The 27219-nt window shown below is 40.1% G+C and overlaps 1 protein-coding gene across 1 annotated transcript in view; it reads left to right on the forward strand.

The window, feature by feature from the left end:
- Positions 1 to 525: 525 nt before the first annotated feature.
- Positions 526 to 27219, forward strand: part of WDFY3 (WD repeat and FYVE domain containing 3) — a gene marked incomplete at both ends in the record, with an annotated part of 103616 nt that continues 76922 nt past the window's right edge. The window contains 8 exons of the mRNA XM_079534714.1: positions 526 to 705; positions 6419 to 6542; positions 13904 to 14013; positions 15046 to 15207; positions 17217 to 17409; positions 19967 to 20153; positions 22964 to 23130; positions 25939 to 26406. Coding sequence (XP_079390840.1) covers positions 526 to 705; positions 6419 to 6542; positions 13904 to 14013; positions 15046 to 15207; positions 17217 to 17409; positions 19967 to 20153; positions 22964 to 23130; positions 25939 to 26406 — 1591 coding nt within the window. The remainder of the gene's footprint in view (positions 706 to 6418; positions 6543 to 13903; positions 14014 to 15045; positions 15208 to 17216; positions 17410 to 19966; positions 20154 to 22963; positions 23131 to 25938; positions 26407 to 27219) is intronic.

Genomic DNA, 27219 nt, shown 5'->3' on the forward strand with positions numbered 1-27219 from the left:
GGAGATGGTAAGGGGAGCTTTCCTGTGCATTGGACAGCTATGGTGTGAGGTCAGCAATAGGTCTGTAGGAAGGCAGTGTCTGCTTGCCCTATGGAAGTCAAGGGAAAAAAAAAACCCTACATGTGCCTTTGTATTGATGAAGTCGATGTCCAAGGTGTTTAGGCCTTGTTTGGGTACAGTGTAACGTATAGAACTGGTACTAATTGTATTCTAGAATTATTTTGAGAATGCTTTGCAACATGTCAATTGTATTTCTCTAAATGCGCTGAGATGAGTATTGAAGAATCACAAAACCATCTCAGAAACTGCACTGAAGTGTTTTGCTGTGCAGCTGTGATTGGTGCTGGAGGGTGTTGGGTGTTGCCCTGTTGCAAGCTGTTTGCTTCAAACCCTGCAGGCACGTGCTAATCAATTCCTGGCACGTACATTTACAAGCTGCTATGGGATGGCTCCTGGCTTTCTTGCACTCAGTGGTTTGTGTTTGTTTCTGCACAGGACGCAGGGGAGCTCCAGAAGCCAGTCAGGATGAATATGGTGAAGAGGATCATGGGCCGGCCCCGGCAGGAGGAGTGCAGCCCCCAGGACAATGCGCTGGGGCTGATGCACCTGCGGCGCCTCTTCACAGAGCTCTGCCACCCTCCCCGGCATATGACCCAGAAAGAACAGGAGGAAAAACTGTATATGATGCTGCCGGTATTTAACAGGGTAAGCCAGAGAGTCTGTGAGAGACTTTTGCTTTATTGTAACCAGCTGCTCTTATTGTGTTTCCTCAGGACCTCTGGTTCTAGCAGAATGGAACTTGCTCTTTCGTTGGCATACTGTATTTTTTTTTCCATCTTTCCCTCATGTACTGTTGTGTAAGTGGATGAACCCATCGTTGGAGATTTTCTTGTCAGGACTGTTCCTGAGATGCTTTCCTGCACACCTTACTGTCTTTGTAGGCACCTTTATCTTCTGGGAAACAGTACCTTATGAGATGTTCTCCAGGGTGAAGTTGTCTGCTGCTGCAGTCTTTATTCTCTTTTAGAGGTGATTCTAACTTAAGCTTAGTTGTGGCAAATTTGTACCCATTTGTTTGTGTGTCAGCACTGTTCCTGAGCCTAAATCACACTTCTCCCTTCTTGACCCTCACTGTATTAATGCATATTTAGAGAAAACAGTCATGCTCTCTCTTGTCAGATACGGTTTTGCAATACTGTGTAAGCGGAATGTTTTTTATTTTTTCTTATGTGATAAATTCTCTATTCCCATTGCCCTCGCAGCCTTTTTCTTATGTGAATCTGTTTTACTCTTCTTGGGCAAGTTGGATTTCAGCGAGGATCCAATAGCTGCATGTGCAGTGACATTCCTGTTTTACTGCCTCCTGTGCTCAGGCACTGAGATGGCTTGGAGCAGGGCTGTGACTGCTGCCACTGGCATTGATAGGAGCTAAATCCTCTCTATGCCTTGTATGCCTTTTAGTTCCTTTGCCGCTTCATTGAGCCTAATAACTTCGATAGTAGCTTTAGGCTCTTGGTTGAGCAGTACAGAGATACAGAGATCTACATTTATCTTTTTCCTGCTGTGACCTGAGCTCTTATTACTGAATCTCTTCTTGAATGAAGGATTTCTGGTCGTGTGTGCTGCTATGGAGAAGTAGAATCATTGATTAAGCTATAGAAGGGAAAAACTTGATTGGAAAACCAATTCTTTTTCTAGATTGATGTTTTGCTGAACATATGGCTTTTGATGGTGTTACACATTGGACTGCTTGCATGTTGTGTAGAAAAAGCAATCCTTGTCTAGATGTAGTGGTAATAGGATTTTCAGGCTTCAGTAGATAAGCCCCCCCAAGTGTCGTTCTGTTGCCCCGGGTCTTATTCCCAGTGCTGCAGGTAACCTGTTGTGTGAGTCTTGGAGAAAAAAATTTGGCTCACCCACTTCCTCCTTAATTTATCTGCCTGGATTGTATGCCCTCTAGCCATGAACTTTCTTAATTTTTTATTTTTTTTTTTGACAAATGTGCACAGTGGAATCTTAATGTTGGCTTGAGCCTGTGAATAACATTTTGTTGCAATTACACCTGGAATTCTCCCTCTGGTGGTTTCAGGTGGCTGATACTTCTGAGAGGGGAGGATATCCGCCGTACTCACTTCACCACTGCATTGTAATCTGCAGGCGAAGAAACTGTTTGTTCCTGGGCCCTGGTAGTGCTTAGTTGTAGCACTGTACTTATAGAACCCCCCAGTTGGTGATACAGCTGAGTTTGCAGGAATATGGTGCAGCAATCAGTGTCCTACTTATGTAGAGCAGTCTTTAATTAGACTTGATAAAAAGGAAGTTTAAAATTTCTCTTAATTACTCCACTTTCTTCCAACTCTCCTGCCTTTCCACCTCATAGATCTTTGTCCCTTCTTAATCCTGCTACATCTCAATTTTAGTTGTCCTATGTCTTTGCATCATTTGTTCTCACTCACCTTTTCTTGTTCAACTTACGTTGAGCAAGTGTCCTGAAAAAAAAAAAAAAAAAAAAAAAAACCACCACTAACTGTAAATTTCTTTCTAGTCACAATCAGCTCTTGCCTACCTGTTCTCAGACACCAAATCTAAAGATTTCAAGATGGTATGCATGTCTTCTGCTGTTTCCGTTTGTAGGAGGGCATTTTGGCTAGTCTTTTCCCTGTTTTTTCAGGTTTTCCTTCCCTAAATCATGCATGTCTCTCCTCCACTGTATGTCACTGAACTTTGTTGATAGGATCTTAGTTTTCTAAATCCTGAAGAACCTTTAGTTTCCTTTCCTTGGTGAACTTTATACTGAAGTTATCCTTCTTGCCTCAAATGGAGGCCGTTGTCAGATGTGGTCCCTTTGTTTTCCAACCTCTGTAAATTCAGAACCTTTGTGTTGTGCAGTGTTGAAAGCGCGTAGTATTTGTGATCTTCTTCTTCCTAATTGTGCAGGCACTGATAACCATTATGCGTTGTCAACAAACTGTTAGTGTAGCACAAACAAAACTGATTTCACTCAAATCTCATCTACTGCAGGTTTTTTTCCCCTTGCCTTTTGCACTTTCATTCTTGTCGTCTTGTGTGCAAGAGGTTGAAGAATTGCAATGTCATCTGTTTATTTTGACTTCTGTAGTTTCTCTTTTCTAGGCTGCTGGTTAATGCCGCCTTCTTTTGAGGATTACTCCTGAAGTCTGCAGGTGGCTTTCTTGGCTTATCTAGCCTTGTGTTTTTTGGAGTATCAGCTGTGTATGTTGGGAAAATCCCACTAGCTTAGCAAGACAGACAAAGGCAAAGTCAGAAGCTGATTGAAATAAAAAAAATAATAGAAGGGGTGAAATATTTCTTTTAATTACAAGCCTTACATAGAATGTTCAGTGGAAGAACTGGTAAATGTTGATTCTGAGATGGCTTGATGGACGCTAAATTTGGAGGTGGCTTTCCTGTGAGACCTGCTTCTGTTGAAAGGAAACATCAAAACATTTTTAAAGAATCTTGTTTCTCAAAGATAATAGCTGCAAACATTTCATGGTATCAGTTAATAGCTTGGTTGAATCAGATCCCGAATCCTTCAGTTACTTTGTATAAGGTAGATTGCGTACTTCTAGTAGTGCTGCCATAAGCCAAGCACACAATGGTGATTTCTACTGGATGCAGAGATCTAAGGTGATGCATTAGCCTGCATCGCGTGGGCCTGCATGTGGCCAGCATCAGCCAGCTAGTGGATCAGGTGCGTTTTTGCTTAACCACCTAGGACTGGTTGATTTGGCAGAGATAACTGAAGTGTTGTGTGGAATGAGGTTCTATCTGATTATTTTGAGGATTATTAATCGGTAGATCCAGAGGCGCAAGAGCAGCCTTCTGTTTATGTGGATGTGGATGTCTGAAGCTTGCTGCAGCCTAAACTGTCTTACTTTTGCTAATGAATGGGTGCTTGGAACATTTGTTTTCTCATTGTTCAGGGACGCTTGTGAAATATGGAATCATGACTTAACAAAAAGCTAAATCAGTACATAATCATGAAATTTTTGTCCTCTGGAAAAGTTTTCAAAAGCCTCCTTTCAGAGATCTGCATCCATATGAGCTCAGTTCTCAGAAACGGTGTGGTGCAGTACCTTGTGCTGCTATGTGCTACTAAAGCTCCTGAGGTATATGAAAGAAGTGAATGGATGGATGGAGAGACTAATATTTTGAATAAGTGATGTTTGAATACAATAAATTGCTTAAATTTTCTGGGAAGAAGTGCACCTTTTGTATTAAAAAGAAAGACGACTCGCTGTTAAAATGCTTTGTGTCCTGTTCCGTGTATGTTACTGCCTTTAGTCAAGGAGTATGCCAACATGCTTATTTTAGTGCAACCTCGGTTGTGAGGCAAAACATTCCAACCTAGATCTCCTCAGTCAGCCTTGTGTTGCAGCTGTGAACACTCTGCCTTTCCTATCATCTGCTGGCAATTAGCCATCTTAAGTCAGACAGTGTGCCCATCCATTTTCTTCTTTCCTTGGTCTGAGCTTTAAGCGGTAAGCGATAGTAAGTTACTCTGCCAATGTGTGTTCTGGTCTGACTGGTCTTGAGTAGGTCATGGCAGGGAACATGGGTGCGTTGGGGCCCTCCTCACCTTTTGTAGCCTATCAGTTTTGTGAAAGATGCTGGAATGCTCCCTGCTTTGCAATCCCAGTTTGCAGGTGTTTCTTAGTTGACCTCAAAAGTCACCTCCAGTGACTGGACTTCTGGCTGCTTTCTTCATTGGTAATGGCAGCTGAAATTTCCTATGTGAGAAACACCTAAGTTTCTGGTGAAAACTATTTTTATAGTGCGGAAATAGTGTTCAATTTTAATTTTGTATTTCTGGCTCTGTTTCAGCATGTCTTTGAAATGCAAGTAGGCAGGAGAAATATTTTTGGCTGTTCTCTAACATGCCAGAGCTATTGACACTGAGTGAAGGGGTAAGAAGTAAAACTTTATACACGGAATTGAATCACAGAATTGCAGCAGTTGGAAGAAAGAGATCATCAAATCCCACCTCCTGCTAATGCACTAGGAGGGGGAAGATTGGAGAAAATAACCTTAAGAAAGGTCATTTAATCTTCTAGCTTATTAGACTTTTTTTTAAGTAACTTGTCAGTTGCAGAGCTACTCAGTGCCACAATTGCCTTGCATCCCTGTTCACTGTGGTGTTGTGGATGTCATTGGAGAAGCCAGACTTCTGAGTGACCTCAGATATGTCAACAGCTCACCTGCAGCAGTAGCACCGATAGAGGAGAAGGGGAGAAGAGGCTGAAGAGCGTTTGAGTCCAAATGTGCTGTTAATGATTTCATTCCCTTGTTGAGAAGTGAATATGACAGGCTGATCTAAAATGTTACTTAAAAAAAAAGAAAAAAAAGCTTTTTAAAAAAATGTTATCCATACAGGATATGCAATTAGCCATGAGAGGGGGGAAAAAGTCTACAGGCAGAGAAGTACCAAGATACTCAGATATTCAGAAGGCTATTGCATTTTTTCAGCACTGACAGAAGTGATGGTACCAGAATGTGGAAGGGATGTTTCTTTCAATAATTAATATCTAATATTATATATATATATCAATATCTATCAATACTTAATCATGAAGAGTAAGTTAGTAGAATTAAGCAACAATTAATTTTTAAAAATTGTTGATGACTACTGATGTTATGTGTTATGCGGGACAAGGAAAATGGTTTTAAGTTGAGAGAGGGAAGATTTGGGTTGGATGTCAGAGGGAAATTCTTTAGGGAGAGTGGTGAGGTGCTGGAACAGGCTGCCCAGAGAGGTTGTGGATGCCCCATCCCTGCAGGTGTTCAAGGCCAGATTGGATGGGGCCCTGGTCTAGTATTAAATGTGGAGGTTGGTGGGCCCTGCATGTGGCAGGGGGGTTGAAGATTCATGATCCTTCAGGTCCCTTCCAATCCTGGCCATTCTGTGAGTCTGTGTTAAGGAGGATCTCAAGAAAGGAGAATGAGGCGTTGGGAACTGTGGGACCTGTAGGGCTTCCTGGGATAGTCACTTCTAGTTTGTGTCTTCTGGAATATTTCATGCTTATCATTCTGTACTTGGAGTTCACCCGATGGGATGTGTTGGTCCACTAAACAGTTGCTCTTAAAACGGAAGTTCTGTGGGAGGCTTAGTGTGCAATCTGGTCTTTCCCACTCTGGGAGTTTTTCGTTGTGCAAGAAAATTCACGGTTCTCTTTTTCCCCCTTTATTTGTCAGATCTTTCCTCCCTATGATGGTGTAATTTCACGTATACTTATATCTTATAATGTGCACTGTGAAAAAACAGTACAAGGATGAATAATGCAGCAGAAAAAAAGGTGATCTCAATAGTGGTACCTCCTGTTTGCAATGAGGAAGTGGCAGTTTATAATGATCCATATAAGTAGGATGATTTTTAAAATTTGTTTTTCTTTTATTTTAGGTGTTTGGAAATGCTCCTCCAAGTACAATGACAGAAAAATTTTCTGATCTCTTACAATTCACTACTCAAGTGTCACGATTGATGGTGACTGAAATTCGACGGAGAGCATCAAATAAATCCACAGGTACTGCACGGGGCACAAAGTTGAGCTTTTGTACATGATGAAAGTGTGGGCATTGAAGTCTTAACAGGGAGAACATGTTCTGTTTCTTAGGGCTGAGAGAATGAGGCAAGCTGAGTCCTCCTGCCTAGAGTATAAAGACAATTAAGTTCCACAAACTTGATAACTTGTTGAAGATGGGAGTACACTGAGATGCCTCATCTAGTAGGAGGACACAAAAGATCATGGAGATGGCTGCTGTAGCTTGCTCAGTGTGTTTGTTGGTGGTGTTTTGTCCCTCAGATACGTTTGTGTTTAAATTGCACCTTTAAGTTATCTGTTGGCCTGAAAGCTATTAGGAAGATGTGGAATTATGGTGAGCAGAACATTAGGACCAGCATCCCCAGCACTGAGAAGATATGTCTTGGCCCATCTTTAAGGTCTGTTGAATGCCTGAGGGAGACTTCGTTCTATGCTGAACCATTGGTGTGTCAGACCCTGACTTCTTTCTGGAAGTTGCATTTTGGAAGATGATTTGCTGGGAAGGCGTGTTGCCTTAACCTTCCCCTTTGACTTCCTTGTCTGAGCATTGTTTCCTGGCAAGAGGAGGGTTTTTCTGAGCAGTATCAAGTTTTTTGCCTTCCAGATGGTTTTAAGTTCTCTCCTGGCTTCTCAGTTTGGATTTGGTGGCAAATGAGGAAATAGCGAGCTAAAAAAGGCTCTGCAAAGTATTACATGTGATGTCAGCAGTCGCAGATTGTGCCAATTGTAATTTCTTTCCATTTTAACTAGAGTGAATACCAGGAAAGTATCCTGGATGGAAAAACAGCTACGGCAGATAGAACCTGTACTCTGCGGGGAAAGCAGGAGCACAGTGTCCATGTGTGTACAAGAGACATGAACGTCCAGCCAGCAGAAGGGTGGCGTTGGCTTGAATGTTCTTTTTGCTGGGGAGCACCTGTCACTCCTCTCTGCTGGATCTTACTAAGAACAGCCATCTATTTACTTAGTTCTTCACCCGTTATCTCTGCCTTGGCTGCTCCAAGATGGCCCGGTTTCTATCCTTGCAGCCCCAGAGTAGATTTTTTTTTGTTGAACTTCGGGGCTTTTCTTCTTTTGTTCTTTTCTTTGCTAGGAAACTTAATCACAGTGACTTAAAAAAACAAGTTAGTACTCTTGTAAGCTTTAATATGATGAATAGCAATAGTTTTATTAGGAGGAAAACAGTACTGTATTTTTTTGGTACAGTTAAGACTGCCATAACTTCTGTTGACATAACTTTTTTAGATTGAGTGTGGGAAGCCCTTGTAGCTAGCTCCATGCACTGCAATTGCTTTGTGATTCTTGGCCAGGCCACAGAGTTGCATTTTGCTCTCTGTCAATGTCCAGTTAACAAACTGTTAAAATTCATGGTTTTTGTGCTGCTGTGCTGAACTATTTAGAGCTAGGTGAATGTTCCCTGTAACATTGAAAAGAGCTAGGCTTTTTAAAAGTACTTTCTTTTTCAGAGACAAAATAATTATGCTTAAATATTGTAAAGGTCCTTTTTCTACCAAACAAAATAACACAGTGTATCCTAATAGCTATTAGTAGGTAGAGTATGCTTTTAGAGTAAGAGCTCTATGTGGGAAATATCTCTGAGAGTATCCAAATGCAAGTTCCTCGTAGCATGAAGTGCTCAGTTTAAATGGACAAAATTGCTGAGCTTGTTTTTAGAAACAAAATTTCCTCACAAAGATTATTAAAAGTGAACTTCCCTTTTAGTTAACAAAAGGGAAAGAATTTTCAAAGAACTTGCTTTTTCTCTTTAAAGATGTAAATGCAGTTGGCAGTGTTTTCTAGTTGGGACTGTGGGATGATAAATGTTACCTGTTTTTTTTTCTGTCTTGTGATGGAGCACAATGCAGTTTTTTCATCGGATCTTTTAATATTTAAGTAGTAGCTGTGTGAATAATGCCTGCCATCACAGACACATCTCAGTTATTCTTGGCAAACTGCAGTTGTTTTCTCGGAACAGCATTTCATGATTCAGTAGTAACTATGCCAGCATTCTATCTTACGTAGTCTCTTAACACTGCCATTGTAGTGTTGAACTACAGTTTCAGCTGTACTGTTTGTCCAGTATGAATGTAGCCATGGAGTAATAAAGATGAAGACATTAGAACTTCCACATTTCTTCCACACTGAGGTCTGTCCTCTGGAGCAGTCATAGTTTGCAGGTGACTGCAATCACCATCTCTATGAGGACTGATGTCTGGTTTCCCTTGCCTCAACTTATTTTGTTTGGGAAGGTGGTGGGGTTACGGTTAAGACAGCTACCTCTGAATTCTTGAGCTGTCAGATTTTCAACAAATGCATCCCATTTCATGTCAGAATTGATTGAAAGATCATGAGGGTGATGTACTAAAATGGATGTCTAATCTCTGTTTCTTGCATAGCCTGTTCTGAAATAAACCTTTTGGGAGCATCTGGCTCTGAGTTGGAAAAGATAGATTGCTGAAACGAGGTGCAGAGACAGTTGGAATGTGGATAAAATGAATGTGGTTGCTAACAGTCAGTTTGGCTACAGATGGTGGGGAGCAAGTAGCACTTCATCTTCTGTATTTTGCAAAACACGTACCTTGGAGGCAAGCTCTTGCTGTTATATCACCATTGCTGCAAGATAAAATAAATATATAGCCTGGGTATTTCAACAACATGCCCTCATACGTTTGGCCCATCATTATAATTTGTGCCAGGGGCAAAAATGGCAGCAAAAATGAGTTCAGGCATCAGGTCTTACGTGTATGTTGAAGGATTGCAGCTGGGTCAGTGCAGGACAGGGTGCTCCCCCAGGCCTTCTGTGCTGAGCTGGCTGCTGTGCAATGGATGGGAGAGCTGCTCCTTGGGGCACAGCTGCCACGAGCCAAAGACCTTTTGGGTCGTCGTTCCACTGAGTGCTGTACCTTCTGCCCAAGTCCCAGAGTGAGAAAACAAAAAGATTCATCATAGGGCTGGAATATTTTAACCCCTTTTAAGGTGAATTTCAAGCGTTGTTGTTTTATTTTTTTTCTTTTTGTTTAAATAATTCAGTGTAGGTGCTACTCTGCGTACATCACTGTTTTAGGCAGCTTTTAAATTCTCTTCTGTTGTGTCTCACCTTATTAATTTTAAGCAGTGTATCATTGCATATTTGCAACACTCTCTGTGAATCTGTCACAGTATTTACAAGTTCATACTAAATTCTCTATAGACTGTTAAACTAATCTCTCCTTCCCTTCAGAAACAGCTTCTTCATTTATTATTTGCACCCTATTGTTTTTGGTTGTTTTCCCCCCTTTTTTAATCAAACTTTGACCAGTAAAAGAAAAATACTTTAATTTCTGCATTTCTGTAATTTACAAGTTTAAAGACAACCATTATCTTACTTTAAAACCATGTTGGGAGACCAAATTGGTAACATTCCTCATTATAATGTTTAGCTGTAGCAGAAAACCACGTCAGTGGTTTATATTCAGCCTTTGACAATATCTGCCTTTATTTTTCCCTTTTAAATTCTATTGATCTGCAAACTCTGCCTGTATTCTGCATTTTTACTACAGTTGGCATCTGTCATTGTCAGCAGAACTGAGTGTTCAGTTTAAATTGCTAAGCTCTAAGTGACATTTTGTGTTGTCCAAGTGCGTCTTGTTTTTGTTAGGTGTTGTAGATGGCAGTTTACGCATGCGTATCTTCTACGCACTCTTAATCAAGTGCGTATCTTCAGCTCCTTCCACGCTGAGGTCTGAAGTTTTTCTGATAGTGTTATTTGTCGTGTCTGCACCTCTTGGAAGCACTGGGGCTGTATCGTGCTAACAGAGGAGTTAGGGGCTACACAGAGATATGCTGGTTAGCTGTTTGTCTGTTGAGCACACAGCAGTAGGCTGGAGGTGAGCTCACCTGCTATGAGTACACGATCACGTTTTCTTCCTTGCGCTTTTCCCCTTGACCTGTAGGTGACTTAGCTTTACTCGGCGATTGTATTTTGAGTTTACAGAAGCAGCTCCAAAGGGGAAGCAGAGCCCTATCTGTTAGCCATGAGGAATCAGTCTTGGTCAGGGACGGCCGCATCTTATTTCTTTCTGTTAACCTTTTAATTAATCTTAGATGCTATTTGTCAGATCTTCCGTGAGGTAAGTGACGTGTGACATCCTGGAAAGCTCATTCTTTTATCAGCTGGGCTGGTGAAGTGCTGGAACCGTTGAATTGTTTATCTTTTGCTGAGCAAACCTCCCATTCTTTAACGGGGCAAAAGGATCAGCCTCTTCATATCTCCTGCTTGTGATGACAACACTGCAGTGCTCCTGACGGAACAAGGGTTTCTTGCCTCTTTAGTTCAAGGTGATGCTTCTCTTACTTGTTGCCCCATTGAAACTATATGCTTCCTTGGGCATCTGAGTGTATTTCCAGGTATTCTTGTAGAGCAATGGGGGCTTGCTTAGAAGAGGGATCCCTGAAAAGCCTTACTGCCAACACACACTGCACTGGTGTACATATGGACACTTTCCTTACCTACCCACCTAGTCTTTTGCCACTAGTACTATACTGAAGATAGCAGTACAATGAAATAGCACAGTGATATTGGTCTGTTTACTAGAATATGTACGTAAATGCTGAAGTAACTCTTACTGCTGTTGCTATAGGCAGGAACGTTTCCTTTAATGCAACGCTGCTTTTGTTAGCAATCTGAATGGAGCTTATCCTGTAGGTTTCTATCTGCTGCTCTTCTGAAGTCAGAGACACAAAGCATCCCTGCTGCCTCTTCTGTATGAAATTTCTTTGGTCATTGTATTCCATTTGGTTGTTGTATACCAAGCCTCTTTCCTGTATTTACCAACTCACTGTTGAAAGATCTGACTACTGTACTCACTGTGGTTATAACTGTGATTATAGTTATCTACTCATGCCTATAGAATGGTCAAGGTATTTATGTATGGATGTTACCTTATAGTTCTTCATCTCTTTGCTTCCTTGCTGTTCTTGCACGTCCAAATTCTAGATGCTGTGGCTTCTTGTGCAGAAGTTAAAAGCCTGAGGATGTTGGGTCAGGCACAGAGAGTGTGGTATCAAAAGGATTTCTTGAGCACTGCAAAACAAGGAAAAATTACAAGCAATAAAGTAAGGCTACTGCTGGCGATAGAAGTGAATTCCTGGATAGTGTGCTGTCAAACCTGCTCAGAGCAGATGACAAAAGAATGTATTCCTGCACTTTAAATCCTGTCTGTGTTTTAGGTACTGCTCAATTAAGACTGACAGTTTTGAAGCAACTATTTATAGTGCTTGACTGCTCTGCTGTTTAGAATGCCAGCAGCGTGGCAGCTTTTTCAGAAGCACATACCTAACCTCTCAGTCTCTCACTTTCAAAGATACCAAGAGAGCCTGTGTTCCACAGGTGGCTTTTGAAAGCCGTGTCCAAAGGAGGCTGTTGGTACCCTGTTTGTTCTGTACCGCTCTTTCTGTTTATGGTCAATTTTTAGGACCAGTTATTTCAGAAAACAAACTGCCCACCCAGAATTGGTAAGTTGGCAAGTAAGTGGTTGTTTGCTGCATGTCCACCGTTTGGAACCTGCAATACCAAAGTGAGGGGAAATGCTGTCTGATTTTATTTTGGTCAGTCCCATTCAGGGATTTGGTGAATGCCTCCCCTTACTTTAGTCCCAGACTTGGAAAACCCGATGGTTTGTTCAGAAAAATTGTAGGGCAAAATAAGGCTGCAAAAACAAAATCTTTGGAAAAAAAAACAGCCTTTACAAAACCAAAACAAGTGTTAATTTTTACCTGCAATCTTTCTTTCTGTCTATTTTTCTTTAGGATTATGACTTCAAAAGTTGGTTGTTGGTTTGTTTGTTTGTTTTTTTTTTTCCTGGACATAAGTGAAAACCACATTTTCTTTGCAAGGCCTCTTAGGCCTTGAAAATCTCCAAGGCTGGAGCCAGCACAATCTTGCAGGGCCTGTCCCAGTGTCTGGCTGCCCTCAGAGGGGGAAGGTCTCCTTACACACAGTCTGGTCTCTTTTGTTTCAGTTTAAGCCACATGTCTCTTGCCTTAGGTCTCTGTGAAAAGCCAGGCTCTTTGTAGCTCTTTGTAGCATCCCTGTTGTCAGCACTGGGGCTGCTCTCCTTGTGCTGAGTGGGTCGTGGTTCTTCAGCCTCTCCTCACAGGGCAGTGCTCTGGTGTCTTGGTTGTCCTTTGCTGAGCTCCTTTTCATCATCATCTTTCCTGTACTGGGGTGGGACCAAAGCTGGGCATAATGCTCAAGATATTCTCCATCAAGTTTCAAGTAGAGGGGTGCATTTACCTTAGAAGAAGCTCGTGTACAGGTATACTGTGGGGAATCTGACAGAAGATGGAGCAGACAAAACAAGATTGAAGATGGATTCAACTGCAGACTTCTTTCTTGTTTTGTAATTTCATTGTAATTCCTCTCTTCATCAATATTACTTCTTTTTCAGTTCTAGCTGACATTGAAAGCATTGAAGATGATTGATGTGCAGTATTAATGCAAAACGATTTTAGGTTTTCCTTAAGTATTATGGGCACTTCCCATTATTGGCGTGACAGATGTCTTAACACGCATATATGTAGACAGCAATGAATTAGGACTTCATTTTTAGTTAATTTATATTCTTGTTTGTGTTGTATTTTGCTCATATTTATTAAGGATGACTTATTTCCCAGGCTGAATATTTAACTGATGCTCTCATTGGTATAGAAACACTTCTGATTTCAAAAGTGGTCCCTTCCTCATGCTAAGTAACTATAAGTTGTTAGCATTTTCATCTTACAAAAAAAAACACAAACAAACAGTAGAATGGTGCTGAGGTAATTGTTGGTCTTTTTTACCTTTATTTTCCTGTTTTTATTCCTTCTGGCTTTTTGCATCTCTTTTCCTTTAGTCCTGTCTGTTTATTGTCCATACTGTTGTTTCAGTGCAGTTCCTCACCCTCTCCCCCCACCCCCAGGCCACGAATATCAGCTTTTCCCACTGAAATTCCTAAGTGATAGTGAATTAATACACCTGAAAAAGAGTAAGTTGTGTTTGGTAAACCTAAAATGCTTAAAGAACAGTTGCTGCTTGCAACTGCACAACCTGACTTCTGGTTGAAAGCATGATACCTAAAATGTACTTTTTACAGCCTAGATTAGTGTCAGAGCCAAGTGCATGTGGAAGGCAAGAATGTGTGTTGGGAGAGAATAGGCCTGAACCTAGTCCTTTTCTTGCCTTTTTTAATTATTACTTTTTTTTCCTGCAAGCATTACTTTAGAGCTGAATTCTTGCTTAGCGCACAGACTGTTGAGAGGAAGTTTTCCATGCTGCAGACTTTAAAACTAAATTTGTATTTCTTTTCACCCGGTCCCCCTTACAGAGGCTGCAAGTCGTGCCATCGTCCAGTTTCTGGAAATCAATCAAAGTGAAGAAGCAAGTAGAGGTTGGATGTTGCTCACTACAATTAATTTACTAGCTTCGTCAGGACAGGTTAGTCTTGAACAGCAATGCTTAATGAAAGTTGTGGGCTTGGAGACGCACAAGAATCACAATAACGAACTGTGAGAACACGCACTGAATGATGCTCTGGGCTACTTTCTGCTTTCTGTGTTAAGGTCTTTTTTTTTGCTGAGGTGCCACAGAATTTCTGCTTCAGCTCCTGGTGGTTTCAATTGCCTAAAAATTGTTCTTTTGGAACTTGAAGTTAGAATTATTGCAGACAATTGTTATTGTTCCCCAAAGGCTTCTTGAATGTGCTGCTGCTTAGCCTCCAAAGAGATTCATGTCACATGCACTGCCTAAATCACTCAGTCTCAATACATGCCCCCCAGTTTATGTAGGATGCATTACTAGAAGGGGAAGCCAAAAGCAATGATGAACAAATGGTATCACAAACATTACTGCTTCTGCCTTTGGTTCCGCTGCTTGCTCACATTAGAGAACCAATCTGTGGCAACATACAGGCTGCTGTATGCCTGGTGTGGTTTGCCCTTTCTGCTCTAATTTGCCATTAGAACTCAGCATGTCGTCTGCCATACATTTAGTATGTCACCAGCCTCCACCCAGTTTGGCTTTCCTTACCAATAATGCTTTCTTGTTTTCTTTTGCTTTGCTCCCTATTCCTACTTCTAATTTCTTGCCATCCAAATGCAAGAATTGACTAACTGTGTGCTCATTTGTGCTGTTAAATAGATGGTTAACGAGGGCTTGGCTGAACTGTTGTAATTGACTTGCAAGCTCCTGTTGGCAGAGGCTGTTGGTTTTGGTTTCTGTAGCGCAGGGACTGCTTCTGACTGTGGCTGTTAGGTGCTACTGTAGTGTAAATAAATTAGGATGCTGTTTTTAAGGTTACTATTTAGGTAGGAGTTTGCAAATAGATGGTCAGTCTGTACTGCCATCTGGACAGCTCGGAAGGGTTAGAAGGAAGAACCAGTGTCTGCGTCAACTGTATTACAGGAGCATAACATTTTGAGTATAATAATCTGCTCAGCTGTGGTTTTGCTCTATTTTCTTTCTCCCCAGAAAACCGTGGACTGCATGACTACAATGTCAGTGCCTTCCACACTCGTTAAATGTCTGTATCTGTTTTTTGACCTTCCACATGTGCCTGAGGTAGTTGGAGGAGCACAGAATGAGCTACCTCTCGCAGAGCGCCGAGCGCTACTACAGAAAGTCTTTGTACAGGTAAGAAAGGTAAAATAGGTCACAGATCTTACAAAAAGAGGGGAAATGCTTTTTGAGAATTCTCCAGAAACTGTTCTCACTTGATTCTTTGCAAACTGCAGTCTTAGAGTTTCTGGAAGCACAGATGAGTTTAAAGTCTTGTCCTGTTTGTCCTGTGATTTCTGTCCTCAGCAAGTGTTTCTTCAAAAAAAATTACTGCACCTCTTCCACACAGCTATCTAAAGGGAGCAAAGCATTTGCTGTTGTTCTGCTTTAATCTGATGTTTGGTATCTTTGGCCATTGTTGATTGAAATAGACACAGTAAAAAATATGAGTATTGTTAATAATCTGTGAGTTAATTTCACATATCCTGATTTCCTTTTACTTACAGAAGTAAATAATGCATTTGGAAGTAATTTAAACATGAGGGTAAACCAACCATCTTAGCTTGCATTTACTGTTAGAGTTATCCCTCATGTTTTTCCAGATGCTTTTCTCCAGATTTGCCAGGGAGACCAGGGAACCTGCTCCTGCTTTCCAAGTTCCAAATGGAGTTTTTGTGAAGGAATTCCCATATGTTCTCATGGCTAAACTGTTAGAACAAGCAGACTCAATGGTCATACTGTCAGTTCTCATGTACACATTGGAATGAACTACGTAACCACACACACAAAACTGTAGGAGCCTGTTGGTAATCATCGCCTTCAGTGATATGAAGGCAGTGCTGAGATTTGTAAGTGTAAATTTGTACAGCGTTTTGATGCCTGTGCTACAAAAATAAAGATCAGACTTATTCTCACAATTACTAGCTACACTGTCTGCCCGGTGACAGTCACTATATTGGAATGTAGCCATTTTCTTCTTTTGGCTTTTTTTGTCTTAGTACAGCACTTTTTCTTCTGAAGCGGAAATCATGATGTGTTGTGAGCTACCTTTCAGAAGTTGCATTGCTGTATTTCAGTTAGCAGAGTTAAAAAACGGTGGAAGTTACCCAGATGTTTCCCTAATATGCTACTTCTCTGCTCTTTTCTATCCCTCATCAAGGGCCATCAAGTAGCGCTCTGAAATGAGTTAGCTGGAGTGGGTGAGGCTTCAGGTAGCCCCCATGCTCTGCTTTTTGTTTTAATTTCTGTGTCTCCTCGGAGTGCAGGTAGCTTTCCGAAATCTTCTTTATGTTTTCTGGGAAAGAGGCTCAGCTTCCTGCAGAAGACAGAAAGTGAACAACAAATGTCCTTAGAAAATGCACAAAAGAGAACACATAATGTACTGATAGGCTGCACTGCTGCATATTATGTGTGTGTGTATGTGTATGTGTGTATATATATATGTAATATATATATAATCTGCCTTTGCTCAGGGGCATGATTTAGTGGAGGGTTGCTAGTTAGGGTAGTATGGTTAGGTCATGGTTGGACTTGATGATCTTTAAGATCTTTTCTAACCTGAGCAATTCTATGATTCTGTGATTCTGTATTGTCTTGTTTAAGGTAATGTGGTAATTCGGATCCAGGATACAGGCTTTCAGATAGGAAAGGCTACAGCAACACTACAGCCCTATCAAGCTTCCTGGGCTGTTTTTGTTGATTGAGAAGGTACAGATGTTGCTCTGCCAGCAGCTTTTCAGTGAACTTCCCTGCATTAGGAAGGAACGTAATGATTTGCCTCTCAGAGCCTTTAGACCACTGCAGGATTCAAACTTGTGAATCAGTGAATGACTGATTATAGAAGGAAGGAATATACTGGTACCCAAAACAAGCATGCTGTTTTACCTGAGAGATTTATTTAAGTTCTGCTGCTGGTGTTTTGCTAATAATCTTCACCTGAATTGTGTCCTGAAGTAGCCACGTGTTAAATAGCCTTGTCTTTGTTTTTCTATTTTAAATTAATAAGCTAAGGGAGAAAAGCACATAGCTTCTTCTAACGTGCACACTACGTGGAAGGAAGTTTTAACTTTTCCTAAGTCTAGGCAGAAATGGCAATACCAATAGCAAGATAATAATGCTGGACGTTTACTGAATTACCGTTTCAGATCTTAGTAAAACTGTGCAGTTTTGTGTCTCCTGCGGAAGAACTGGCTCAAAAGGATGATTTGCAGCTTTTATTCAGTGCAATAACGTCATGGTGCCCTCCCTATAATCTGCCTTGGAGGAAGAGTGCAGGGGAAGTACTGATGACCATATCGCGTCATGGCCTTAGTGTCAATGTAGTGAAATACATTCACGGTATGTGTCTTTCTTCAGTATTAGTTATTTATTTATCTTTGACTGCTTTACTAATAGTGAAATAGGCATGAAAACTGTAGATCGAAGAAAACTTGTGGGCTTTTTGTGTGGACCTAGGTCTTGATGTACATGTGACATTCATTTCAGGGCGTTTGTTTTTCAATTCATTTTGTTTCACACAATCTAAAACAAAATAGAAGTGTTTTCCTATTGCTTTGCTGCAGAGCCTCTGATAACCAGGAAGACGGATTCTCTCTCACTGTTGCTACTGTTTGGGTAACTTCAGTAACTGCTTCTATTGAAAAATGCTCATTGTGCAGATGAATAGGTTTGTCATTTTTGTTGCTAGAATTAATTCTTAAGGGAATTTTGTTGCTTGCTGCCCAGTGTTTGAATTAGCAGCAGCCACGTTGCCTAGGTGCTGCTCTAGCTGGCAACTCAAGTGTAGGGACATCTGAGGAAACTGCAGGAAGAGGAACCAGCTCAGAGTGTTCTGCTGACGCATTTTGAGCTATTAGAAGCCTAGAAAAGCATCTGCCCTGTAGTAAATACTGGTGCATTATGAAAATCAGGGAGAGCTAATTTGGATATGCTGAAAGAATGTTCTTTGTCTGACATTTCACTTCTGCGAGAAGTACTGGGTCAGACTGATATAGCCACCAGTAATTTGCTGTTTACTCTGTTATCCAGGGCATCAAGGGGCTGTTATACTCTGAACACAGAGAAAACTGGGTAATAGAGAGAGACTAGGAAATGCTTGAGGGAGCCTGGTGCGAATCTGGAGTCCCAAGTACTTACTAAGGGTGTGTTGGAACAGCTAGCTTGTATCCAGCCAGCCCTGCCAGTTCCCCAAGCTCAAAAACATTATCCACCTAGCCAAGGGCTCTCCAGCCTTTGCTTGGCTGTTGCCCACACCTCTTACAGGGGCATAGTTCTCAGTTCCTGTGCCACTAGTGTGACAGCCACCAGCAGAACGAAGCAGCCAGAACCATTCAGTTTTACCTCCTGGTCTTATTTGAGGGAAATAGTGTCCTGTTTTTGGTATGGAAACTAGTATACGGGGAGAGATGGTGAGAAATTTGGAAGCTAAACCTACCAAATACTTTACCCTCAATGCATCTATAAAGGAATTGCTCAGTGTTTGCTTCAGAAGGGCTGCTGCCACACTAGTTAGTGCCTAAGGACTTGTGAGAGCAAAGTGAAATGACAACTGGTGTCAGAGAGGATAGTATGCAGGGGGAGAGCCTTGAGAACAAATTCCTGAATGAAAATAGTGGTGTGGCATTAATTTAAAGTATGAGTGTTGAGTTATTTAATGTTTGAGATATGAAATTTGGTAAAACGTATTTACGACATTGTATTTAGGGCTTTCAAGGCAGTGGCACCATCTAAGTGCATATTTATTTTTTTTTTTCAGTTGGAACACTTGTTTCAGTGAGCCGACATTCTTACCACAAATTATAGTAGTCTGTGGTTACTGTTTCCCCACGCTGTGGCAAGCAAATTTTTACAAGGTGCTGCAAAACCTTTTTAGCAGTTTATGAAAGATGTCATCCTGTCTCTGCATACTTCACAGTAAATGTTAATCTGTTTTTTCTTGCACTAGCAGCATCTTTTCAATTCCAGTGAGAAAATAGTGAGTAGACAGCATGTCTTAGAAGCACAAATTAGACATCAGTTAAATGTTTTCAGATTAGATTTTAAAGCTGATAATTACTTTGCGTGCAACTGTAGCAAGCTTCTGGTGGATTTATGATGATACATTAAAGTGAACCTGACTTAAGAGATAATGTGTCAGGAGACTCATCTTATATTAGAGAAAAGTTAAGGCTTTTCTTCACACACAAAGAAACATCTGCTTGCTTATTGGGTTTTGATATGAACTTTTGGGAAGTTCTCTAATCAGTCTAGCTAGAAATACTTGCACTTTCCTGTAAATACTGGAAAGTTTCAGTAGGGAGTCACTGAAGAGGAGTATCTTTGAAACCTGAAATCTGAGTACAGATTTGGGAAAGGGTTTTGGAATGTGCCAGTGGAACATGAGAGAGATGTAGAATGAGACAAGCTGTCTGCTTTGCCTCAGGATTCTTTGACCTGCATGTAATGCCAGCCAAGGTATTCCTGACCAGGGGAGCCATGCAGTGAATGTTCTGTGTCAGGTTTTACCTAACACCATAGTATACATATTATAGTTCAGGGCTTTCTGTAACTGTTTTTAAATAGAGAATAGGATCTTTTAGAATTATTAAAACAGTTCATATTTTTTCTCGTTTGACTGATTTTTTCCCAGGTGAACTTCTCAAATAAAAGTTGGTATTTATCTGCTCAGTCGTCTTCTTCAAGAGGTAAAGATTATCCAAGGGAGGACAGGGCTGGCAGAAAAAGGATAGGAATTGAATCTGAAGCTACTCATCTCTAGGAATTCTGTCAGGCTGAATGTTGCATGATAAGAGATAATGAAGTAACCATTACCTTTTTGCTATGTTTCATTTAAAAACTGTTTTCATTTCAATGATTAATGTCAGTAAAATCCTACATTTCTTACAATTCTTTGCAGAAAAAGAATGTTTGTCCACGTGTGTTCAGAACATGCAGCAGTCTGATGACCTTTCTCCCCTTGAAATAGTTGAGATGTTTGCTGGGCTTTCTTGTTTTCTCAAAGATTCCAGTGATGTATCACAAACACTACTGGATGATTTTAGGATATGGCAAGGATACAACTTCCTCTGTGATCTCCTCCTCAGGTATGTAAAAAGAATGCAGACAGATGGCTGTGAGCTCTTTAAAATAAATAAATAAAAAAATGTCCTATTAAAGAATAGTTCAGTGGATTTAAATGGAAAATAATGGTTGTAAGTTGCTATGAAATGAAGACTGTAGGACCAGAACATCAAGTTACATGCTTCTCTCCTGCTATGAAACTACGTTTTTTAGGTTATTATTCCTTGGTGCTGTTTTGTTTTGTTTTGTTTTTTTACTAAATCATCTTTTATGATAGAAGAAGCGAGTACTGTACTGTTGGTGCTGATGTTTGTTATTCAAACACAAGCTGCTAACGCAGAAATGGAATCTGTATGTACATGTTATCATGTGTATGGGAGTCAGAGATGGTTGGAACCAGCACTGTAATAGCCATTAATTTGAGAAGTTAATGTTAAGAGCTACCTCTTTTGTTTTGTTTTGTTGTTGTTTTTGGTTTTTGTTTTGGATTCTAAGTTGTCAGTTTTTGTACCCAAATATTAGAACTTAATTTTCTATACTGTGCTACGTTTTTATGTTTGTTTGTTTGTTTTTTAAAGAATATCAGACTTTATTGTGGCATAAGAAATCCTTAGTGACAGTTAGAATCATGCATAAATTGCCATCTGTGCCAAAATTGCTACAATACATGTTATGTTATTGTTCTTTCAGTATAAATTGTGGTTCTCAGTATGAATTAAATTATTTGAATGAATGCTTTGTTAGATATCAAAAACTTGTTGTTTTCTAGAAACTGTCAGTTGGAGGTTAGGCAGAATTTGAGGAATGTGCTGTCATGAGCAATTTCATTTTCAAGCATAAAAGCGATCTGTACATCAAGTGTTTTAAACTGAGTTTCTCCTGAGCTTGCTCATTTTCTCAGCCAAAGAGTGGAGATTCCCTGGCAGATGTATGAGAAGAGGCAGAGGAGTGTGTTTGTGTGTCTGAAAAAGGAGAGCACAGTCACACAGCACACCAGTTTGTCATTTGACACGACAGAGTTAAAGCACAGCAATGCGTTATCCTTACTTCTTTGTGAACTGTCTCCAGAAAAACTGCTGAAGACCTTGCAAGAAATTCTTGGAAGAAGGTCTTCCAGTATGCAGTACTGTCATGAGGATGACTGTCATGTAGGAGTATGAAATATGGGCACTGGGAGTCCAGTCACAAAGAAGGAAGGCTTTGGAGCTGATAAGGCAAAATAGTATGTGAAAATATTGACTTAATAAGATATTTCCAGAAGACACTGTCTGTGAAGAACAAAGGGCAGGGTGTGTGGACGATTCTCATAATAGTGATGGATGGGCTAAGTCCTTCTGTAATGGTGGTATGAATGAGGTTCAGCCATTGTTCTCACTGCGGAGAAGATGCAGGATGCAGAATGAGTTTATCAGCATGAAGCAAAATACTGCTTATACTGCATAAGCAAATAAGGGATTGTGGTTCCTGTCTTTCTCCTCAGGTCTGTAGAGACTTAGAATGTAATGAAACATTTGATGACTTTCAAGTGCCTTCCCAGCTAGAAGACACTTGCGTAGCAATTCAGTTGTTCAGTTGGTTTCCTGCTGATTTATGCAGGCAGAGATGATGTTGGGAGCAAGCTGGCCTGTTGGTGCTGCTGGTTCCAACTACCCCTTTGCTGCCTTCCTCTGCCCTGTCACTGCAGCCCCATGGTCTTTAACTGGGCAATTTTCATGGGATTAAGAGAAAGCTGTTTGCTCATGCTGTCTTCTTTAGTTTTGTCCTCCTGAAACAGTGATATGTGAATAACAAGATTTGAATGTGTAAGCAGTTGATTGGAACTGAGAAGAATAATCTGGGTTTTAATGGTTTGTGGTTTTTTTCTTTGTGTTTTTTTTTAATTTTCTCTGACTGAATTACTATCAGTAAGTGGTGATTAGAATTAGATGTGACAATTTCTACCCTCTAGGATTTCTGAATAAGAGTCTGTAGTTCTAAAAAAGATACTTGACTGTGCACTTCTAGGTATTCTGTTTCTAGTAAGACTATTTCTTTAACACAAATTATCAGCTATAAATGTGCCACAGTAGATTAAGTGCAGGTTTATTTACTGACAGACTATCTAGGTATTTGCCTATCAGCTTCCTATTCATAAGAGGATTTGTCATGGAATGGTTTGGGTTGGAAGGGACCTTAAAGCCCCTCCAGTTACAGTGCCCCTGCTGTGGATTAGTTGCCATCCACCAGCTCTCTTCAAGTACTGGAAAGCCACAGTGAGGTTTCTCCCCAGAGCCTTATCTCCTCCGGGCTGAACAAGCCCATCTCTATCAAGCTGTCTCTATAGGAGAGGTGCTCCAGCCCTCTGATCATTTTTGTGACCTTCCTCTGGACCCATTTCAACAGCTCTGCACTATTCCTATAGTGGGGGCCCTAGGCTTGAATACAGTACTCCAGGTGGGACCTCACTAGAGCAGAGCAGAGAGAGAAAAATCTGTCTCCTCACCTCTCTTGCCCTGCTGCCACTCCTCTTTTTATGCAGGATGCAACTGGCCTTCTGGGTAATTTAGAAATAAATGTTAATATCTGTGCAGCTTTCTAGCAGGCTGTTGAGTTCATGGCACGATTTATGAAGTGAATTTCTAAGTGAAATAAATGTATGCTGTCATAAATCCGTTAGTGTTTGACTGACTGAATGGTTAGAAATGTGAATGGAGAACGTGTGAAGTAGCGTACAGGGTACTTGAGGTTGTTCTCTAAGTTAACAGGGAAAAATGAAAGAAGTCATTGATGACGGTGATTTGAGTTGAAATGGACTTGTGCTAACACAGTCTTCTGTCATTTTTGTATCCTTTAGATTAGAACAGGCAAAAGAGGCTGAATCAAAGGATGCTTTGAAGGACTTGGTTAATTTGATTACTTCCTTAACAACATATGGTGTAAATGAATTGAAACCAGCTGGTGTTACCACCGGGGTACCTTTCCTACTACCTGGATTTGCAGTGCCACAGCCTGCAGGCAAAGGTGAGAGTTTTTTCCCTCTTTCACTCTGTTTTAAAATGTAAACAATAAAATGCAGAGAAGCTGTATACTATGCAAACTGCTTGCTATTGAGTATAAATTCTTTTACTAAAATTGCTTATTGAAACCCTTGGTTACGTTGTCCTAGAGGTCCTTTTTCTTTGGGTTTAATACTTAAAAAAAAAGTGAATGTACACTTTTGTGGGTTTTTTGTTTGTTTGTTTGTTTGTTTTTGAGAACTGTAGGGCAAGTGAAACATCTGCACAAAGCTCATGACTTCTGTTTGGATGTTTTAAGGGATTATCAGTGTGGGAAGATGCACGGATTTGATTTACAGTGTTTTAATCTGACCTCACAAAAGTTACAACTTACTGAAGGGTTATGTGCTGCTTTGGTGGTGGTTTGTTTTTGTTTTGTTTTGTTTTAATCATGGAGATTTGCTTTCTGTTACACTTGCTAAAACTGACAAAAGCTATTTTGTGAGCTGTTGTTTCATTGCCAGTGAGTATTCAGAGTGGTGAGAGTGGTGAAACCTGTTGTGTGCTTGCAGCCACAGTGAATTATGATATGGATCTAAGGTTGAGAAAGTTTGCAGGGGAAATATTTTTATAAAAACAGAATTTTGATTGTACACACTAAAAATGCAGTTTGATTTTGTATGTAAGGAAAGGACTGTGGAGTTTAGCAGGTGAATGTGGAGCAAGCTTGCTTATTGGACTTCTCTGGTTTTAGTAGCATTAGAGATATTTGCAAAGGTTTGTGATATGATAGGGTGATCTTTATAGCTTGGTATGCTTTACTCAGACTATTTCTCTTGTATATCTACTCTCTCTGGACAATCACTTTTCTGGTGTTGAGAAAGTTCATTATTTGTGGAATCTGTTTTCCCTTTGCGCTAAACAGGAAAACATGATATAAGCAGAGTTAAGTTTGTTCATGTTCGGGTAATAACACTGATTTTTTTGCCTGAGCTAATCAGCATTGATGATGTGGTAACATGGTAACCCATTGTCTCTTACGTTCTCAAAAAAAAAAAACCCACCTCATATTTCATTTTATCATGTTTGTCATGACATCTGTCTGTTCCTTTTATTTCTCAGTTCTGTTGATGAGTTATCTGTGGAGAACGTATTAACACATTGCCTTAATTGCTTTTATTTAAATCTTTTTAGGTTTTGAACTCTGTAGAGATGCTGAAGATTTGGGTTCTTCAGGGGTCCTTGTAACAATCAAAGATAATGCATTAGTCTGCTTGATTGCCTGAAACAACTGTTTATACTCAATTAGAACATAACCAGTTGTGTCTGTCACTGCCTATGTTTCTTTCATGTTTATTGAACTCCATCCACTTTCCAACATTTTTCATTTTAAAGAAAGCATGCAGAACACCTTTTAGAAATGAATGAATGTGACTTGCAATTTACTGTGAATATTCTTCCAGTAAGTGAAACTTGCATGTAACTTTTCAAGGAAGTTTCTTGTTCCTTTCTGGAGGAATACAGCAGGGAAAGTAGTAAGGTTAGACACTGAGATAATTTAATTTTCTTCTAAATTGGACAGCTGAGTTTGTAAAAGATGGAGACAGTAGTATTCCATAGAGCATACACTAGAAATCGAGATTCTTCTTTTACAAAAGGTTTGGAAATCATGTTAATGGTTTACTTTTAGCTTGTTTGAAGGTAAGGTTTTATTGTTAGATTATCCCGATTTTCTTTTATACTTGTATTTTTTTTCCAAAGGATATTTATCATGAGGTGGTTCTTACACAGTGGGATTGGACCACTATGAGTTGTACCATCCTTATAAAAGTTACTACATTGAGCTTTGAGGCGACTTTCTAGTAGGGTAATATTTACACTGTCCATTGAAAGTTATTGATGCCACAGGAACACACGTAAGTGAAGTGATCTTTGGCTAAATGTATGAGATCTGATTGAAATTTATGGCACTTAAAAGAAGTTTGGTGTAGCTTTTAGAGATGGAAAGTCTCTGTGGCAGTAGTCCTAGCACAAATTCTTCCATTTGTTCTAATTCCCTGATTATTGATAGTAATGGACCTTGCCAAAGCTTTCTTATTCACAGGCTGATTCCCAAAAGCCACCGCAGTGCCATCATCTGATACTGGTATGATTATTCGTGTAAAATTCTAATGCAGAACTGAGCAAGAGCATGCTCTCTGTTGAAGTCTTCTGCAGCCCTCTGGAGTTTCTCTGCACTTAGCTCTCTTTTATGACACAGAATTTCAAAGAGTGAACAGAATGTGATAACTCAGAGGCCATGCGTGCTGTTCAGCTTTGAACTCAACTGATAAGGCTTTGTCATTGCTTATTGGTCTGTTAAGTGAAGGTGATCAGGTGCATGTTCTTCTGAACTTAGCCAACCCAAAACCTGTGAAGGATGTAGTGGTCTTCTGTATTACAGAATGCAGAACATTTTACTGCTTCCATAATGTGTTTTCTTGCACACCAGATAGATGATACGCAGGCTCTATTTTTTTTTCTCTAGAACTGTATCTCCTTGCAAATTTTAAAAATAGGTAACCTTACTTCCCTATTTGGAAGAAACTGTCATTCATTTAGCTGCATGTGTAAACACTTGCTTTCAAAGACAAAGACATCATCTGAAAGAGTAGTAAATCATAGGATTTGCAATGTAATCTGTATGCAAAGGCTTCTTCAAAGAGCCCATTTTAATTAAAAAAGTAACATGACTGTTATTAGAATGCATGGAATGTTATTAGTAAGTGTGCTCATTGAGACAATCAAGAACTTTCACTTTTTTCTTCCTATCCCGCTTTGTTTTCTAACTTAGGTCACAGCGTGAGGAACATTCAAGCGTTTTCCGTCCTTCAGAATGCATTTTTGAAAGCAAAAACTAGCTATCTAGCACAAATTATCCTTGATGCCATCACAAATATTTATATGGCGGACAATGCCAATTACTTCGTTTTGGAATCGCAGCACACGTTGTCTCAGTTTGCAGAGAAAATTTCTAAACTTCCAGAAGTGCAGACCAAATACTTTGAGATGCTGGAATTTGTTGTCTTCAGCTTGAATTACATACCCTGTAAAGAACTGATCAGTGTGAGCATCCTTTTAAAATCCAGCACTTCTTATCACTGTAGCATCATTGCCATGAAGACGCTCCTGAAATTCACCCGTCACGACTACATCTTTAAGGATGTCTTCAGGGAGGTGGGGCTTTTGGAGGTGATGGTAAATCTTCTTCATAAATATGCAGCCCTTCTGAAAGATCCCACTCAGGCTTTGAATGATCAAGGTAGCGTGTGGTCTTCCATTTTACTAATGCATGTATTTTTGGCTGGGAATGCTGGAGGATAATGGATATGAGGAAAACAAAGAAAGATGGAATGCGTATCTTAAGGGCAGAGTTCTGGCAGGTATTTCTGTGTCATCCCATAAACACACTGGGGTTCCCTCTCCCTTTCTGTCCTTCACAAGGCAATTTCAGAATATCGAAGTAATTTACTTTTTCAAAGACTTTCAATGTATTGTTTTTAATGTTAAAGTTTCTGTACATCAAAAGAAAGAGTGAAGAAACAATACATAGCCTGCCCATTTCTCCCCCGCTTCACCCTAGTTCTCTTGACTGGCCCCCTAGGAGTGCTAATAAAACTCTTCATGGGGTTATGTATTTAAGTTTACTGACTTCTTTTTAAAAGGCATTAGGCCTATATTCTAATAAGAATATTACAAAAAGAAATTATATCTGTTTTCATGTCCAAAATTGGAAATCTCAGAGTTAAGCCGCTAATTGCTTGGCAAGTACAAACCATATTTGCATGCTTCTTAATATATTTTTTACTCAAACAGCAACAGAGTTAGCATGTGTCTGTAGCACTTCTATATATAATTGTTGACTGATTTACTTGGCTTTATAGTATGAAGCTTTGCTGGTGAATCAGTTGATTATATGTAAAAACCTACATTGCCAGAAACTTATGTTGGAAAGTAATTTCTCAAGTGCTTCTCTATAAATGAATGAAGATGACATCTGATTAGAGAGCTGCCTTTTGGATGTTGCCCTCATGTTCCACCTTGCAGCTTATTAATCATTCTTTTTTTCTGGAGT

The sequence above is a fragment of the Tetrao urogallus genome (genome assembly GCF_951394365.1).
Source record: "Tetrao urogallus genome assembly, chromosome: 4".
NCBI classification, from domain to species: domain Eukaryota; kingdom Metazoa; phylum Chordata; class Aves; order Galliformes; family Phasianidae; genus Tetrao; species Tetrao urogallus.